This window comes from Amphiura filiformis, chromosome 5 (assembly GCF_039555335.1).
Source record: "Amphiura filiformis chromosome 5, Afil_fr2py, whole genome shotgun sequence".
In the NCBI taxonomy this organism is placed as follows: Eukaryota; Metazoa; Echinodermata; class Ophiuroidea; order Amphilepidida; family Amphiuridae; genus Amphiura; species Amphiura filiformis.
Genome location: NC_092632.1, coordinates 26,193,331 through 26,214,133, shown reverse-complemented (window position 1 = coordinate 26,214,133; position 20,803 = coordinate 26,193,331). Strand labels below are relative to the sequence as shown.

At 35.7% G+C, this 20,803-nt stretch overlaps 1 protein-coding gene across 1 annotated transcript; it reads left to right on the top strand.

Annotated features, from left to right (window-relative positions):
• The first annotated feature begins 2,271 nt into the window (after nt 1-2,271).
• Nucleotides 2,272-9,891, top strand: LOC140152874 (hematopoietic prostaglandin D synthase-like). The gene is made up of 5 exons (XM_072175401.1): nt 2,272-2,622; nt 5,079-5,171; nt 6,666-6,814; nt 7,487-7,600; nt 8,775-9,891. The coding sequence occupies exons 1-5, from the start codon at nt 2,490-2,492 to the stop codon at nt 8,955-8,957; spliced, it is 672 nt and encodes a 223-aa protein (XP_072031502.1). The 5' UTR covers nt 2,272-2,489; the 3' UTR covers nt 8,958-9,891.
• The last annotated feature ends 10,912 nt before the right edge of the window (nt 9,892-20,803 follow it).

Here is a 20,803-nt window from a genome sequence, read left to right as displayed (position 1 = left end):
GGGGAGCCTAATAGACAGAGCGAACACAGACCTAGATCCTATAGAAAGTACGACTGATCGAGTCGAAAAATCCACTGCAAAATGGGTAAAGTTTGTGGTATCAGTCAAACATTCATTTTGCGAAAAATTCAAGCAATATTATTGCCGTACAACGCCTCTGGCGATGCCCTTATACTCCATGGCTTTTGATCACTTGTGAGGATAAGCCTCGGGAAGAAACAGATCAGTGATTTTAATGATTTTTGCAATATTGTAAAGGAGACAATTTATGGTTTTGGAATCTTCACGAACGTTTTAGGTTTACAGCCGATATTTTAGGTTAAGTCCCCAATCCACATGGCATATTTCTATTGAGTTATCCAGTAGACGCTAAACTCATCAAATCATTTGGGTATTAAACCTGTATGTGTATTTGCTTTATGAACTACATCTTACATGTAGTGATTAAGTTTTAAGTTAAGCACTGTAGTTCAAAGACTGTACGTTTAATTTTTTGAAATAATACTTGTATGCAACTTTGACAAATTTCAAATTTGCATATATATGCACCTTTGCGTGTCACTAAAGTTGCGAAATTTACAGAAATCTTACCACATTAATTTTAAGCGGCTGTACAATTTTAAGAAATTGTAGACACCTTTGTAGAGTTTGTATGCATTTTTGCATTTTGTCGTGTCCTTTCATCAAGCTACAGCAATTTATATTTAAAATGAAAGCCTACCCTTCTAAATAACACCATCCAACCAATTTCTTTTCTGATTAATATAAAACATAATACCGTTTTAAAACAATTTTTCAACATAAAATCGTTATAAACTTGACATTGATGCGCCAGGTGTGTACTTTCATCAAGCTGTAGCTAAGTGAAAATTAAATGGATTTACATTTTGAATGAAAACCTACCTAAATAACTCTCAGTAATTAACATTTTGTAAAACATGATAGCAATAACTTGGTATTCGTGAACCAGATGTGTACTTTTTTGTAAGCCAGGTGTGTACTTTCATCGAGCTGTAGCTAGGTTTAAAAAATAAGTCAAATGCACTTTCAAAGTCTATATATTTGCTGTAGATACTAGTTCACCCGCTGTGAGAGTAACTGATAGCGATGATATTTGACCCTGATGACCCCTTTTGACTTTTTGACATGTTCCCGTCATATTGAGGATTCTTGTTACCACTTTTAAGCCCAATTGGGCATACTGACCCCAAATGACCTTCGCCCTCGAGTGACCTCGGTTTGATTTTGTTCATGCTCCTGTGATATGAAGAATTACTTTCACCAAGTTTAAGCCAAATCAGACAAAGTTTAAAATGTTGCCCCTGGATGACCTTTGACCTCGGACGACCTCGATTATATTTTTACGTGTTCCCATCATATCAAGGATTCCACCCACCAAGTTTGAGCCCGGTCAGACAATTGAAATTTGAACCCTCCGTGATGACCTTTGATATTGGTTGACCACGCTTTTATTTCGCACATATATTCCCCTCATATCAAGGATTACCCACCAAGTTTGAGCCCGATCGGACGTTTGAAATTAGACCCCTGTGTAATGACCTTTGACCTCGGTTGATCTCAATTATATTTCGCGCATATATTCCCCTCGTATCAAGGATTCCACCAACCAAGTTTGAGCCCGATATCGGACAAAGTTTAAAATTAGACCCCCTCCGTGATGACCTTTGACCTTGATTGAAAATCGCCTGAAAAAACAAGAAATATGAGGAATGAGCAATTTTGAGGTGTTTTAGAGCTGAAATTATCAAAATCAAGGGTCTTTCGGAGCTCTATTTTGGTCAAATATAGGGGTCTTTCGGAGCTGCGAAATCCAAAAGGGGGTCTTTCCGGGGGAATACCCGTATGGTCATTTGTGTTAAGTGCCCCACCCGGGCACCTGAGGTGTCACAGGCTTGTGTGACTTCAAATACTCACTTGTATTTCATATCATATACATGTTATGCATTTCCTTCGTATTGTTGACAGTAAGTCATAATTTCGACATTACTTTAGCAAAAAGATATTCCCTTATCAAATTAAAAGACTTAATTGGAAAAACAAATTACTGCTGCCTGATGGGATCATAGTAGTTGACCGATTACTTCTGCCCGGTCTGACCACGATTGAGGGCGTTTTTACTCTCTTCAACAGGTTCGATTCACTAAACTTACGACATCTTAATGTGGTGACCTCAATCACATGGGCCGAGTAAGAGTTGATGTGAATTATTCATAACCGACCGATACCTTGCCGCACTTTGTTAAGAGCAAGCCAACAAAATAGGTTTTTCGTTGCTAATACAAAACCGTGAATTTAGTGTCAGCTCCCTGACATGACCTTTGCATAGCATAAAGAACGTGACTTGCTATAGGGAGTTGCATTAACAGCACTTGCATACATGCATGCATACAGTCATGCATGTACAAAGACCACTATTATATATATACATGTAACATGCGGCTAGGCTGATAGTACAGTAAAAACACAATATGTCGAAGTATAAGCTGACATATATGAACTTCAGGGCACGAGCAGAAGCAGCTCGGATGCTGTTCTTCATGAAAGGTGTTGAATTTGAAGACATAATCATTGAAGATGGAACATGGTTAGATGTTAAGCACAGTAAGTACATATCTTGTTGTAAGATTCCAAAATATAGCTGAAGATATTCCAATATATATTAAAAGGGCATTTCGTGATCCACAGCCTCATCCCCCACTTTTCTCAAAAAAGTTGAGATTTTTATATCACTGGAATACTCTGGCTACATAATGTTTATGTACAAAATATTTCTTGCAGATTAATTCGTTTAGCAAAGATATCGCGAAATTTGAATTTCGTTCTGGTGCACCAGAACGAAATTACAACGTATTGTCTATGGAGCAGTGTAATACACATAATCATGCATAACTCGCAAACGCAAAATCGGAATCAACTGAAATTTTGGGAATATGCTTTTTTCGTGGATATGTACTGAAAATGACAGAAAAAGAGGATGCTAGGATCACGAAATATTCCTTTAAGCATGTTATTCCAGGAAATTTCTAGTAGGCTTGTATTATGTAGTATTACTGTAGGCTACGCGTGGAGAGTGCCAAATGACATTATCTCCCCTTGCGGTCAGTTTGGCTGGACTGCAGTCATGTCTACAGTAGAATTCATCTCGACCTTTGCAGGACTTAAACCCCATTAAAAGCTATTAAACCAAGATAACACTCATTGAAACAGCTCAACTGATTAAATCGGATCTTCTCTGGTTGTGCACATGTGTCTGTTTTATATGTGCGGTATCGCTATGAGGTGCTATAATACAGCTTCAGTTGGGTAACTGATTATAAAGGAAACGCAAGGAAACAATGGTATGTGGACCTTTGTTCACGAAATGAGACAATGGCCTGCTTTTTGTTAACCAGCATTCTTGAAAATGAGCAACATAATGATTGTTGACTTAACACGGTTTGGAAATAATTTCTTCATATTTTTGGTGTTATCTGTCGTTTACATATCCTTCCTAAAACACAAAAGTGCGACTATTTCCAAACACCTAAATTAGCTAAAAATTTAGGACATGTTACAAAACTATATGTTCTAGAATTTCATAGAATAGTTTAAATGTAGCTTGTACCGTTTTTTTGTGGCATCCTTCAGAACGGAGCGGTCCGTTACCAATATAGCTCAATATTTTCGGTCAAATCTCCATTCAATTAACACGGGGAGTTGGCTAGCTATGAGCTAGCTATGCTTTGCCCTCACTCATATTCTACGAAAGTGCGACTATTTCTGAACATTTAACCTAGCTGTAATTTTAGGTCATGTTAGAGAAATATATTTGCTAGAAGTTTGGAGAATAGTTTAAATATTGGCTGGTTATTTTTCACACAGTGATGTTAACTAGGCAAATGCAATATACTTCTAACATACACTATTTGTAAAGGTCGCGCGTCAATGGTGAGAGCACTGTGTATTGTGTATAGGAAAACGGACAGTAACTGCAGTATGATCAGCAAGTCCACAAGGTCAGCCAATGTCGATAGACATGACCATAGATATGTAAATGTCAAACCGTGAGTACGTGTGCCCTATCATTTACTGCGTGAGAGATAACGTTCTGTGTGATTAGCTCTTAATGGATATGGCCAAATTCTTAAGCTTTATCCAAAGAAGAGAATTAACTCTAAATCATTAATTGTAGAACCAAATTATTTTGATCTTTTGATTACTTTTGGTTCATCTAAAGTTCGGTGACGTCAATACTTTTTCGCGGTTGCGCGGCAAGTGTGTAGGCAAACCGCCCTTGTACACACTGCACGATTAACTTTACGTGCGCAATTCGATACTGCGACCAACAATTTCCACCTACTTCACTACTGAACTGAACCCCGGGGTGAACCAAAGTATAGATGTGATATCTATGTGATTTCTTTATTAACTGTGTATAGTATCCAGCAATTGTTGCAGCAATTTTACAGCAATTGCTGTTAGACTGAAAATGCGGCAAATGAACTTTCATTCATTGAATTGGTTTAAATGAGGAATACTACGGGAACCAGCTCCTTTTGTTAGAAGTCACACATGAGTGAAGTGGATAACCTCCATAGGAAAAACTAGCATTGCTCACTCGGCTGTATCGATACTTGGGCTGTAGTGACGTCAAGAAATGATCGAAAATGGCGGCCCGATACCGGGAAATTTATAGATATTTTAATTTGATTTCTTTATGAGGGAGAGGTTTTTTGTACTTTAAACGAACCCGGTATGTTGATTAATTCATAAACAATGATAATAGGGTAAAACATAACATGATCGGCTGACCCCTTTAAAAATTTAGCTGCTGGCAAGCTTGTCATTTACGCTGGGGGAAGGGATTATGATATCATGTTTTAGAGGATTTCGAGGCATTATGGACGGTAACTAACATCATGCATGAAAGTAACACCCATAGAGCTTTTTAAAAAAGTAGTCAGTCCATCACAAATAATTACATTTTAGAAAATTGTCATAAACGGGGGAACAGGACATAGATGTTGAAAATGGTATTGTCTATTTCATTTTGTGCTTTTACATTTATTTCTCTCCAGCATTCCCTCTTGGACAAATACCAGTCTTAGAAGTTGATGACGTAATTATCACTCAGACGAGACCACTAACTCGATATCTAGGAAGAGAATTTGGTGAATATTTTATAGTAATATAATGTTATTTGATAGATACGATTACGTTAACTGTGCCTTAATGGCGTTTGCATTTTCACTGATGTATGTCACTGAGGTGACCACATCAGCTTGTCATACACTACATATGACCCAGATGGGTCTATGAATAGGATGCACCAGAATTGTTCAGTCACGTTTCTTGGTGACGTCCGTAAGCAGGGAGGTACTAGGTTGTCAAATTTTGACATGTACATTGCGCAGCTATTGTAAACAAGGTAGCCTCTATATAGCTATACAGGCGGCATAGGACACGCGACACGTGACGTTCGAGGCTGGCGAAAATACAAGGCTGATAGCCCCATTCAAAATACACGGTTAGCAGCTATAAATTGAAAAACAACATACTTGCAGTGGGGTACTTTGTCGTACCCCAACGGTTTTATAGTAAGATAATTTTGCTTTGACACTACATAACAAATTTAGAACTGTTTGTGAAGATTTCATGATTACGTGTTAATCCAATGGCGACGTCAAAAATGCCGATATCGCATCCACCACCGCCTGAGCGATATACAGTTGAAGGAAATGAGTCGTTGATACCCTGCTATGACAATAGCTGCACTAGGTTAATCGTATAATCTCCTTATGTGGTTAGCATGGCTGGGCTAGGAAATCCACAAGATCAGCCAATGTATGTACATGTATTCGGTACATGTGCCATATCTTTTACAATGGGTGATACATTTCTGGTTTGTTTTATTTCAAAACGCAACAGTCGATATTCTAAAGCTTGGTCCAAATCCAAGAGAAGAACCAACTCTAGTAATTTATGTGGTTTCAAATTATATCGGCCGTTGCCTTTTTGATAGAAATGGTGTTTGTTGATGTGCACAGTTTCCCATTAGATCATAACATGCTGTTGTACATCAAAGGTCAAAGGTCTTTTAATCCATATTTGGCGTTGTTCTGGGACTGATTATGCTAATAAAAGTGTATTCCGTGGTACTCGGTTAAGGGAGCCTTGGGCAAATGGTCCACTTAAGTCACCTTTGTTTTATAAACACATGTAACACTAGGTAGAACTGTATGATTACCATATATATGCAATTTGTACAATCACCTGAAATTTCTTGAAAAGAAGTATGACTACACTAGATAAAATCTTCTTTCAGTTTGACCAAAAACCCCAACAGCGGGGTAATTGGTCCAGTGTGAATTAAATATTAAAATGTCATTTACAAATTAATGTAATTTACAAAGTCATTTTATGTAATGCTACTGCTATTGCACTACACCTCGTGTCCCCCCCCCCCACATTTCGGCAAAATGAACCTTTTTTTCTTTTCAGCCACTTGTTAACAATTCAGGGCGCTTGTTCCTCCCCCCACACCCACCCCCACCCCACCCACCCCCACACACACACACATCTTAAGCCGGATTGGCGGTTATGTGTTGATTGTAAAACCAACTGCAACTAATTTACAACTTAATAATATCTTACTATTAAACTAGGGTATTATGGTGAGACCAATCTAGAAGCTGCACAGATAGACAGCATTATGGACGTTTGTGACGATATCCATGTAGCAGCTCAACCCATCTATAAGTATGACGGCGCTGGCATGGCTGGAGAGTTTGACGCCAAGAAATATGAAGTAGAAGTAAGTTTTTAACTTTTAATGAATTATCAAAACGAGTTATAGTACACATTCAATTACATAGGAACTAGTTGGATTGATTTCAAGTTTCTGGACTTGGTTTTGTGGGTCTATATGACATCAGATTTTTATATCCATACCTATTTTGAGACACAGTTTGTATTGAGTTTTTATATCTGGCGTGACCACATTATGACAACAACCAAAAATATGTTGGTTAAAAGTTGTCATAACAGACACTGTTTGACTAAATGACTTATAGTACAATCGATTGGCTTAAATAAGGTGGTAAAAAATAACATGTTCTTCAAGGCACTTGTAAGTTGTAACGTAAACCAGTTTGTATAATATGCTCATTCGTCTTTATTCATGGTTTCTTAATCCAATTGTTTAATAAATCTGTTTACCCAGCCCAGCAAAAAGTCTGTATACTTAGTAATTCATAATTAATAATTTTGTCCTCCTGCAACCCAATTGAATGATGAGTTGATCCGCGTGTTCAGGGTATTTTTCAAGAACAAAGAAAGGCACCATAATTTTTAACGCTTACATTCAGTCACTTTTTTTCCTCTAATATTAGCTTCATAAACGTATAGCTATAAATAGATACATAGGTACATGGAACAATTAGATGTTCTTACAAATCTAGTAACTCGTTATAATTTTATTTTATAGAATGCAGAAGTACTCAAAGAATATCGTGAAGTAATCGTCCCTGGTTTCCTTAGCCAACTCCAGACACTTTTCCTTATGAATAAGAATGACGACGGATACTTTGTTGGAAAAGAGGTAGGCTATATTATATTACACATTATTGTGGTGCTCTCTCTCTATTACTGTTAATCTGTTTTTACTGTACTTAGTGAAAGGCATTCAAGAAGCAGTAAATCCAGTAACGCAAAATCTGATCACTGTGGCTCCAATCATGTATAAACCATTTTAGCAACAACTCGGGAACATATAAATGAACAACAATAAACCTTCGCAGCCAGGATCCCAGACTTTCATATACGAGTTACAGTGGGGCAAGTAGCAGCATGTTCTTTGTCCAGGAGAATTTGTAGCTAAATGTTATGATGAGAGCAAACCAACGACGAGTTCGAACTCGTACCCTCACGTACATGAGTCTTATTAGAAATTTGCGGTTCAAAAGCACACACTTCAACGTCTTGACGATTATAGAGGTTCAAAACCACTCTGTCATTAAAGCCTCTAGAAGTCGAAGTGAACGGGAAAATCTATAGTGAGCCGTAAATTATGAACGAAAATACGTCAATTTAAGAACTACAGTTTCAATATTTCCTCCTAGACAACAAAATTACCTCTTATGTATTATCTAGTTAAAAGACCAATTATTGGAAATCTAATTTGGTTTGGGTAAAAAACACGCCATATATTGTTGAAATTTAATGATTGAATTAGGTTAAAATAATTTTCTGCTCCAAACCTCAAGTTTGGTATATACTTTTGTGTGTGCTCATGGCGTACAAAAATTCAGTTTGTGAAAAGTATTTAAAAAAATTAAACTACAAGAGGATTAGGTTCCCGTATAAATGGTCTGTTTTTACTGGAGCGAGCAGTGTAGCATGTTTCTGGAAGAGTATAGTAGGTGCATATACAGTAAGCCAAAAAATTAAGGTACCAGTTATGTTCACCCCTGTATATCCTAAACAAAGAGAGATATGTCATAATTGGAAGCAGCAGCCAATAGCGATATATTCCACAAGTTAATGAAAACTGCGGCTGGAAATTTGATTAATTATGGGTTTATTACTCAGAAAATCAAAATTGCAAATGAGAAACATGTAAGAATGACTTAGGCAATTAGCGTAGCAGGCTGACGATATACTGCCGTAATTATACGAGTAGGTAAAAAAAATTATCCGAAGTCCAGTTTCTTGAAACTTTGTCTTCAGATCATTGAAAGTGGATAAGCTCATTTGCGTCGATTTTTTCTTTTCAGATAACAATTGCCGATTTGTATTATTTCGCTACGTTTGACTACGTCGAGATTTACAAGAAAGATATGTTTGCTGGGTTTCCAAAAATGGCGGCATTATATAAGAAGATTATGGCCCATGATAAGGTCGCAGAATATCTGAAGAAAACCGACTATGGAAACAACCCCATGGACCAATACAAATAAAGTAAAGGACTTTGTAACTGGCATGATAACAGTTTCGACCATTGTTGCTTGAAGAAGGGTATACTATCCCAATTTTAGATAGATAATGTATACAACTCATGACAAATGCCATGGCTGACCTGACAGTTATACAGAAAGATGATCCAATATCTTTTCAAATAAAATTAGCTAAGATAAAATAATTAAACTACTAGGAGTGTATCTAATTTAGATCTAGCCAAAGCTTTTGACACGATTACTATAAGATACAACATTGAGGATTCAGAGAGATAGCTTATTCTTAAAGCAACATGAGCAATGGAAAACAATTTGAAAATTAAAAAAAATAATAATAACACAAAATCTGAACTTGAAAGTATACAGGGTGTCCCAGAAAAATTACCGGGCGAATAAATTTGGATGTAAATCGAGAATAAGCATCAAAATCTAAAAATCTAAAAATCAGTGTGTAGCTCATCGTATTCTGCATCTTATACGCTATTTTACTGGAATCGGTTGACTGATTGCGAAGAAATTAGCGCCGATAACATAACGCATGCACCAATCCACTTCATTCCAAGTTTGAAAGAAAGATCATTCAACACAATGCGCACTAGTGGTGCGAACTGTCAACACTGGTCAATGGGCTATATATTTTATTCGGTGAAATCCTTTTCTTTCTTTATAAACAATAATGTTTCTTGCAAAACATTTAACTAGGTTTTGTTTAAATTTGAAAAACTGCACGATATTGAAAGTTAAGGCTCGCATGTAAGATGATGCCCGGTACTTGTAAATATCTTTTTCGTTAATGTTGATATAAATGTTACATAAAGAATTATTGCATAAAGAATTCCAGCTGGCTTAAAAATTTGTCACACACAATTAAGGGATCTAAAATGAGCGTTTATTGCGTTTCGACAGTATTTTTGTGGGACATGAGAGCACCTCAGACCTATCGAATTGCATTCTGAATACGAAGCATGTCTTTCTGATATCAAATAATTTTCATTTTTGAAAATCACAATATAATACTAATTTTATGACAAATTATAAAAATTTGATATTTTTCAAATTTTTGATATATAACAGTCCTCGAAGTAAATTATATAAATCTAATGATATATTCTTAAAGAGTATGTAGCAGGGAGGAAAAGCCGACGGTCAATTGAAAATTTTGACCTTTCATATTGAAGATATGGATTTTTTTCCCAAAAAGACCTAATTTTTTTTTGTGTTTTGTGAAAAAAAATCCACATCTTCAATACGAAAGGTCAAAATTTTCAAATGATCGTCGGCTTTTCATCCCACCTACATACACTTTAAGTATAAATCATCAGATTTATAAAGTTTACTTCAAGTACTGTTAAATATAAAAATATCAATTTTAATGATTTGCCATAAAATGTGTATTAAATTGCGAATTTCAAAAATCAAAATTATTTGATATCAGAATGACATTCTTCGTATTCAGAATGCAATTCGATATGTCTGCTGTGCTCTAATGTCCCACAATAAATACTGTCCAAACGTTCATACCCAAGCCCTTAATGTTTTTGGAATATTTCCAAGAAATTGTAATGCAAAGTTTAACTTCAACATTAATGTTGCATTGTATCAAAAATCACACGTAATATAAAGCTGTAAGCACTTGATCATTGTCATTCTTGGCTCAAACATGTCAAATGTTCTTTGGAAAGTTAAAATATAACATATTTACCCAACCTAAAGAATTAAAGCGGAAAGCTTCCAATTGCAGAAATCAAAGTTTTCTCGGACAAACTGTTGTTCATCTTCAGAACATAACACCGTCGGATTATAAAATAGATAATGTGCACTAAATTTAATGAGATACACAAACTTTAGGAAGAGGTGAGCGAGTATGAAAAAGCACCTGTTGATCAAACTTGAACTGCATTGATGCGTGCATTATGTAATCGTTAGTAGTAGTTTGCGGAGATTCACAATTTTATTCTTATTTTGTACATACATGACATAACAAGTTCTTCAAACATAATAAGACTTTGTATCGTTTAATGATCAAAGTACAAAATATAGTTCAAGCATGCATTTAAACACATTTATTCACATTTAAAAGAACAAATCGTCGGTCGCAACAAATAGTTTCGCACATGAAGGACAAAATACGTTTCCGAGAACGACGTGTTTGAAGGATAATGTTACAGTGATTTTCAGGCACCGAATCCCTATGTAATATGTGATGGATAAAGACAAACTCCTGATAAGACAAACTAATTAAAATTTTGTGGCCCCACAAATTTCGTATTAAAGAGTTTCCACTGTACCAATAACAGAGTCGATACTCCTCCAATCAGTGGCCCGATTCAATTTGAAATTGAAGTTTAAGATTCAAACTATTTTAAAAACTGTATCTTTAATAGTAAAAAAGGAATAACTATTAGCTTATATGATATATAGCTAGCTCTAAACTTAATTACGTCACTATGTGAAACGGACAATTTGGAAAAATCACTCTACTCCACTATGTGTTGCGACCGACTAAATGATAATGAGACAAAGTAAAGGGAATAATCCGAAATAATTAGTGTGATTACGTAACTGATGCATGTTTGAACCATATTTTGTACTTCGTTCTCAAAATCACAAACAATGGGCAATTATCGGCAATTATAGCAGGATGACGTGATAGTACCACAATTTTCTAATCAATCGATAACATCGGTAATCAAAGGTCGTTATAATAAATCAAAACCAATGAGGAATACCTTTGAAATGGATGAATTCAGAGCACATAAATATGGTGTAGAACTAGGACAAAATAATTTTGTCTATAATATAATATCCTGTTAAACACCTGACACCTAAAAGGTATTTTCGTCTCAAAAAACATGACATATTTTTGTAACATACTGCAGTTACTGTTCACTTTCCTATACACAATACACAGTACTCTCACCATTGACGCGTGACCTCTACAAACAATGTATGTTATAGGTATAGGGCATTGCCTAGTTAACGTCACTGTGTGAAAAATAACCGGCCAATATTTAAAGTACTCTCTGAAATTCTAGAAAATATAGTTTTGTAACATGTCCTAAATTTTTAGCTAATATAGGGGTTTGGAAATATTCTCACTTTGGTGTTTTAGGAAGGAAGTGCACGGCACGGTCTGCAAAATTTTCGTGTAAATCGAATGCATCTTTACTGACCATCACTCACTTGTGTACCGCTCTCTTACGAAGGGCATTAAAGCTAAACCACTTGACGGATATTTTTAAAACTTGGATGTCAATCAAGAGTAGGTTGGGCATCTGCAAACGGTCGTACCTCCCTGATATGTGAATGACAGATAACACCAAAAAAAATTAAGAAATTATTTCCAAACCGTGTTAAGTCTACAACCATTATGTTTCTCATTTTCAAGAATGCTGATCAACAATATGCAGACTATTGTTTCATTTGGTAAACAAAGGCCCATACAGTATTGTTACCTTGCGTTTGCTTTATAATCGTTCACCCAACTGAAACTATAATACTAGCTCATTGCAATATCGCACAGGTAAAACAGAAACATGTGTAGTGTGGATTTAACCAGAGATCTGATTTAACATAGTTGAGCTGTTTTCAATGAGTGTTATCTTGGTTTAATAGCTTTTAATGGGGTTTAAGTCATGCAAAGGTCGTGGTGAATTCTACTGTAGAGATAACTGCATCATGACGCATAAAAAACGACCATTCGATCATTTTAATACGGGACGCTTTGATTACTGCCACTGAATCCATACAAATGCTGTGACCGTATTCATGTAATGAAGAACTTGGGGAATTCAATGTAGATTATGAGACGTACAGACCAGAAGTGCTTAGTTTTTCACTCCAGTAGTCCACCTTTGGGCAGGACCTGAAAATTTAGCAAAGGGTAGCAAATATATACCCACATTTAAATCGACCTTATCCCATATGCGTAGTTTAAACATTAATGCGACAAGGTGGATTTGGATTTAGATATATTTGCTACCTTTTGGTCAATTTTTAGGTTCTGTCCAGAGGTGGACCACTGGAGTGAAATAATATAGGTCTTCATCCCATAATATAATGGTCTTTCAGCGTTCTGGTTGAAAATTGCCTCATAAAACAAATAGTTTTTATAGACATCATAAATAACATGAGACGAATCATGGAGGTGGCCAAAAAAGTCAATAGGCCAGAGGTAGTCACCCCCTTAACAAAAGGTTACCAAAGAGAAAACACAAGAAACAAACAAGAAAAACACACACACCCACAGACAGACAACCACACCACCTAGACGTATTTGCGGGCAAACGAGGACTGGACTTACGGGATTGGCTGGAATGGAGGTGGGTCACGGGTCAAAAAAAAGATTGAACACCTTTTGACCATTATGTATGATGTGCCATACAGAAACTAACAAAACAGTACCTTTAAGTATCATTTTTTTATGTTTTTCATTTGAAGCCGAAATATTGAGGTCAAATGAAATAAAATGAAATAAATAAATAAATAAATAAATAAATAAATAAATAAATAAATAAATAAATAAATAAATAAATAAAAATTGATCCGTTGTCCTTTACAAAAACAGCAAATATAGCTGGTTCCAATTAGGTGCATTTTCCTGATTTTTGACTTTGCCCTGTGGCATTATTTTCGTAGAGTGAGGTTAAATTAATGTTTTAGTGAATGAAACATTCATACTATGAAGCTATATACTGAAATGTATAGTTTTTTATTGTTTTTCTTTCTTTCTTTTATTCAGAATAAATGATAAGACAACCTATATAATTATTCAAGACAGTGTCAGTAAGTTATATGGGTTACAGGTCGATGGTGTGAAGGTCGAAAACCCAGTAACTATATAATTATATTAACTCTCATTCTCTCAAATCGCAACTCTAATTCTAAATAGTCACTGAAAAACTCAAATCATAATTGTACAGGTTGAAATATAGATGAGCTGGCTTTTCGTCTAGCTTACAGATTTTATTGTATTGCTAGCGGTACTCTCTTAGCATTAACTTTGGACCTTTTGTGAATTGACTGTCAATATCTGAGGTATACATTAATGTCCATTAAAACTCAAAAGGGAGAAAGAATCAAGTATCGCACGTTATAGAACATTTTAAACATTATTTTAAAACAATCTATTATTCATTAACACTGTATACCTGAAATAACACTAACATTGAATGGTGAACTGCACTTATGCCCAAATATGGCACTTGCCAATCAATAATCACAAACTTGAAATACCTTGACTCGCTGCACTGACCAAAGTTATGGACAGATATAGGAGCTGTTTTTGCTGTTATCTGTCATTTACATATCAGGGAAGTACGAACATTTGCAGATGCCCCACATACTCAGATTTTTATAGCCTACATGTAATGTATACATTATTCTTGATTGACAGCAAGTACACAAAATATCCGTCAAGTGGTTTAGCTTTAATGCCATTCGGAAGAGAGCGGTCTACAAGTGAGTGATAGTCACTAAAAGTTGCATTCGATTTACACAGGGAATTTTGCAGGCTATGCCGTGCCCTAATTACTAAAACACAAAAGTGCGAATATTTCCAAATATCTAAATTAGCTAAAAATTTGGGACATGTTACAAAACTATATTTCCTAGAATTTCAGAGAGTACAAAAAATATTAGCCGGTTATTTTTCACACAGTGACGTTAATAGGAAATGCCCTATACCTCTAGCATACACTGTTGGTAGAGGTCACACCTCAATGGTGAGCGCACTGTGTAGTGTGTATAGGAAAATGAACAGTAACTGCAGTATGTTAATTTGTTCGCAATCGTCCGAGTGTCAGAGTCCTATACATATAACATTTTTTATGAGCAATAATAGTGTTGAAAATTGTGCATCAAATGGCTTCATTTGGGCCTTCTGGCATTTTGAAACTTATGACACCCCCTGCTTATGGATACAAAGGTGCCGTTTTGGCTATTGTTTTGGGCATTAGTCAAATGCCATGATCCTGGGATAGGCATATGATATGGTCAAACAAAATATTGTAGCATTCTATGTGAACTTCATACAGGTCGAAGCACCCAAAAAAATCGCATCGATTTTCATTATCTGAATCAACATATTATTGAAAAATAACACTTTGATGATTTGCTAAAGTTCATTCTACAAATCATATACTTTGAAACATTGCTTGATTTATCGTTGACAATGAGTTATGTACCTTTATGTAAGTGTTGCAGGTGTTTAAGCCCTCCTACAACATAACTCAAGAACCACAGAACCTACAAAAATTTATCTGTGATATTTAAATTCGTCTACACACTCGCTGTGAAATGAGCAATGCAATTTTTGCCCAGGGGAGGCTTAAAGGCATTCCTACAATGCACTATGATTGGGAAATTTGATCAATATAACCTAGTTTTAAAGGCAAAGTCCCCATTGCCACACACACAAAATGGTCATTTTAAAACTGCAGCCAACGAGCTAATAGTTGAGACTTAGGACTGATATTTGATTTTCTTACAGGAAACATTCATATTGTCCCACTGCATTAATTTTATTCCTAAGTCTCGATGTTATGAATGTTAAATAATAGGATGAAAACACCAGATATTTGCACACAATTTCAATGCAAGGCATGATCAACTGTACCATATGTTTGTACAAAAGCCAGACATACAAGGTCAGAAACCCCATTGGGTTGTGGGAATGTCTTTAAACATCCTCTGATTTTTGCCAAAGCTCACTACCATTCGCAAGATGCTGCAAATCGCAACAGTTTAAAATAGTGTCTGACCTTAATACGTTATTTTGGTGCTGTCCCCGGGGTGCAATCATTCATAATGATTTAGGAACAACATTCATGACATTGATCTTTATAAAGTCAGTGAACTTACACCCCGTAGTTACGTCACGCGTCACTTATCAAAGAGTATTTTGGACTCGCCAGGGTCTATATTTTGCCCGTTAGCCCCCGTTGACCGTAAATCCAGTCAGATATTGATTCATCATATGCCTATTGTAGCATTATGTGAAATCCATACATTGTTTATACGTTCTTTTGGTGCTGTTTGTTATGTTTGTGCATTTCCAAGGCCTTCCATGATCTTTATAATATATAGCAGTCATGAGCTGTCAGAGTTACGTTCAAGTCCATCAGATGCATATGGGGATGAATTAATCGATATATGCATATCTACTCGCACCTATCCAGTATTCACGTTACTTACGTGTTGCGAATATCAGTCATTATTAGGCACCTATCGTTGTAAGTAGAATCTATTATTAGGCCCTATCGTTGTAAGTAGGATCTATTATTAGGTTGTAAGTAGGATCTATTATTAGGCACCTATCGTTGTAAGTAGGATCTATTATTATCGTTGTAAGTAGAATCTATTATTAGGCCCCTCGTTGTAAGTAGGATCTATTATTAGGCCCTATCGTTGTAAGTAGGATCTATTATTAGGCACCTATCGTTGTAAGTAGGATCTATTATTAGGCGCCTACCGTTGTAAGTAGGATCTATTATTAGGCACCTATCGTTGTAAGTAGGATCTATTATTAGGCGCCTACCGTTGTAAGTAGGATCTATTATTAGGCACCTATCGTTGTAAGTAGGATCTATTATTAGGCCCCTATCGTTGTAAGTAGGATCTATTATTAGGCCCCTATCGTTGTAAGTAGGATCTATTATTAAGCACCTTTCGTTGTAAGTAGAATCTATTATTAGGCAATATGCCCCTATCGTTGTATTAAAGTAGAATCTATTAGGCCCCTATCGTTATAATCAATATATAACATTTGTGCGTCTTTTGAACCCTTCTATGATTATTATAAAACATGTTTTATTTTGTGTTGAAGTCCCAAAGGATATCAGGGAGCTCAAATAGGAACAAAATATTAGTTGGACAACCGCATCTTAAAAACATTTTTATGGAGTTTATCTAAAGCTTCAATATGTGATGCAATCAAGCAAAATCAGTCGGAACTTGATGCCTCATTATGACATGTATGATATCACAGACTATCACATGTATTCAGAATTGATGCCTGAATTTGACCTGAACCAAATGACCTATAACCTGACCTTTGATGACCTAATAGCCTTTTTTAATCTCTTTTCCTAACAACACATTATGGAAGATACATACATGGTGTAGTATTAAATTGTCTATGTGGAAGAGATTAGGCCTATTTAATTTATTCAGTGTTATAATCAGTGAGTACATTTCTATAGATAGTATAACAAAGGATTTAATGTATTCTATTCATGTATTCTACTTGGACATGTTCAATAGAATAAATTATGGTTTGTTATGAAACACACATCTCAGTCACTAGGGTACAGTAAACAAAAAAAATATATAGGGCTAAAATGATTTTCTAAAATGGTTTAAAATCACTTTGTAGGTAGAGATATTTTATAAGTTTAGGACATGAGATGATGAACATATTTATGTAGTTCATAAATTTGCAAGAAAAAAAAGAAGAGGGGTACTGATGAAAATCAGGGTGTTATTCCCCCTTAATATGACAGGAGCTAACATATGATTATCAAGCTAACATGATTACTATACTGGATGAATAATCTACACCAAGACACCATGATTATCATCACCGTTTACCATGTTTACCAACCACTCCCGTTTACTAACCGCTCCCGCTAGTATTAATTATTTCATTAATAGCAATTTCCATCCATAAATAACCACAGAGCATTATCTGTTTACAAAATAAGTGTTTATTTCAGATTTTCAATTATAGCCATGTTATCAGTATACTGATAAGAAGCCATATCCAGACCTTCTGGTCATATTTACATTGTTATAGTCAAAAACGGATACTTTGTCCTGGTAGTCCCTGGCAACCCAGTCTGCATGTGGTTTAGTCGCAAACATGCACGACAGAAACCGGCTGTGAAGGAGCCTATATGCACGTAAACAACTTTAATTCTTTTTTGAGTATAATAGGAAACAAGAAATGTCTTTAAAAAAGACAATGCCTCCAAGATACCAGTGGGCACCTTTTGTTATTAGTTAAGGAGACACTTATAATGCTAGCTTTAAGGTAACGCTATTGGATATAGATTTTTGTCTGATTGAAATATGTGAGCCCATTCTCTCCTTATTACAAGACTGAAAATTTTATTTTAATCGGATATTCGGTTACCAAAATATGGCCTGTCAAAATGGCACGTAACCAAGAACTGAGTTGGCAACAACTTTCTTTTATTTTTGTTATGCAATGTTGTCAGGTAGGCCTTATTTTCTAATTATATATGCAAGAATTATACAAAGTAAAATGTTCAGATCGGCTACAAAATAAGATATAAAACCCATGGATGCCTTTGGCAAATTTCCATTTGCATAATTAATTAGGGCCCTAATCAACTTTTCTAATAAGTGGCCCTAATTAATTATGCAAATTGAAATTTGCCAAAACGCAACCGTAATTTTGTAGTATAGTGTGTGTTCTACCCATCCTACCATGCCTCAGTGCCATAGCTCTTTTAATTGTATCTGATTATCTGAAATCTTTACTTTGCATAATTCATGCATGTAATTAGAAAATCATCTGGCAACAATTTGTGCATTAGCCAATAGGGCCACGGTCACCTAAAGCCATCTTGCAATCTTGCAGATAATTCTGATGTATGAAATAAGACCTTCAAACTTTCAGATATGAAGAGTTCCAGATGCAGGCAGCCGTTTCTGTTTTTTAAATATAAGTTGTATCAAGAGTCATTTCTTGTGGATTTTTGACTGAAAATTACGATTGTAACGTTTCAGAGTAACAAATTTTCGTATCAGATTCTTTTATGCTTGTTTATTATATTTTGTATTCAGGACTAAAATAATATTAATATTATTATATTTAGGGGGTCTTTTCATAGGCCATTACTTTTTTGTATGTGTAATTGAATAAAAAATCAAAAACATTATTGTTTTGTTTTCTTTCCTTCATTTGTGCTTTGTTTTGCATCGAAAGGGCCAATATCAACACCTTGTTTGTAAGAAGTATTGTGTGGGGAAAGATGATTCTTGCATTTTATTATTATCTTAACAAACAAAAAGCAAATTTCTCAGTAAACGGTCATGGGTATGCATGCAAAAATATTGCAACAGTACTCAGTAGAATGTAAAAAACTGACATACATACCACCAACATGACCAACCACGCATGGGAATTGGGGAAGCAAATACTTTAAAACGAATTATTCCGAATTATATCAACGCTATAAAATTGCAATACTTTAGTAGGCCTACATGTATTTGAACAGCAATGAAGCCGGCCATAGGCGCGGCTAGGCGTATCATACCATACATTGCCGTTCAAATGCAACATCATCATGATCATGACATCACAGATATTGGAAATATCTGTGATGACATGCCGTGTGTACGTTGAACCATTCCAATATCTGTGGTTGAACACGGCACAGCACATACATCTCGTATGCAGAGAAATCAAATAGCTAGCCGGTCTTTTCAATCCCATCATTTCAACCTCTTATTATGATGTAGACACGCATGCACGATGATTGCGGCCTAGTCGAGCCTAGCCTGCATGCCAGTCGGCCTGCTGACTCACCGCGTATTAAATGGCACAAAAATACCTCAAATTTTGCACAAAACAATCCATGATGTCAAATTATCACATCCAAAGTGTCGCCATGAACGTCAGCTTCAACTTCTCCAACCAAAGTTTTTCCAATGATAATCAGATTCATGTAATCATGAAATTAAACCTTGTTTGATGTGTATTCCCATTGTCACAGCATAACGGTTTTCCGACTTGTCTTCAACGATAAAGCTGCTGATGAGCGCTGAGGCTACAACCTAATAATTAAAGACCGAATTAAAAAAGACTAGTTTGCGTCTGACGTCATGGCAAAGGCGCGCCGTGATTGGTTGCTGTCCTGCAGAACGGCATACGCAAGCTAGTCTTTTTAATCCGGTCTTCAATTATACAACATATGAGCTTGAAAAAATTCTAATGCATAATTCATGAACTTGATAGACCCACACCATTGTCGCCACGTGCTAGGTGTTTCTAGAATCCCTATAGAATAAGATTAATTTTAATGCTAATTTATTGCACATGCTGAGGAAGCGTGATTACCTTTTTGAACATTCGGAAATGGCGATAGGCGAATTTATGTATGGCGCAGAGAGGTGGGGATATATATTGGGCTCTCGATATTGGGCGGAAATTAGAGTACTTGTCAGAATATAAATGTGTACAATCGGCCTACATGCCGCGCAATGTGCGGCATTTTAGGTGTCAATTTCAAAGCAAATCTACCTCCTGCGGAGGCAGAAAAAACTCAGATACCATGGATGGATACTGACTATATATTTAGAGAACTTTGCCTACTAGGAATTTCATTGAAACATAATGGGATAGGTGGAAAACAATTGGACAAGTATTAATTCAAAAGAAAATATCCTATTTTGGTCAAAATTTAACCAATTTGAATATGTTGGGTGTCAATCTGGACTGAAAGTGAGCCATTCGCCAGATTTCGTTGATTACAGCAAATTTCATCCATAAACAAAAAACTTATTCAGCACATTTCATATCTACCTAAACTCTTGAACAACCTCATCCTTTTTTCTGAAAATAACCACATTTTGAAGGTTATCACAAGAAACTCATGCATATGCAAAATGTAGCAATTCCCTATTGCTAACTTGGTAAAATGCACACTTGTAGCCCAATCTCGTACGTCATAACACCCAGTTTTGGTTTGTTGTTTCAAAATATTGCAATTACACATTAGTTCTTTCAAATATAAAACGCTAAAACCCAAATCTAGAACAATCGAACACAGCTGATCATTATATTTATAAAGATATAGCAAACTTTCCATGATAGAGATTCG

Excerpts from the sequence above, each read along its gene's own strand:
- LOC140152874 (XM_072175401.1), top strand. The coding sequence starts at position 2,490 with ATGTCGAAGTATAAGCTGACATATATGAACTTCAGGGCACGAGCAGAA. Across the intron at positions 6,815-7,486 it reads CCAAGAAATATGAAGTAGAA|AATGCAGAAGTACTCAAAGA; the intron begins GTAAGTTTTTAA and ends TTTATTTTATAG. Across the intron at positions 7,601-8,774 it reads GATACTTTGTTGGAAAAGAG|ATAACAATTGCCGATTTGTA; the intron begins GTAGGCTATATT and ends TTTTCTTTTCAG.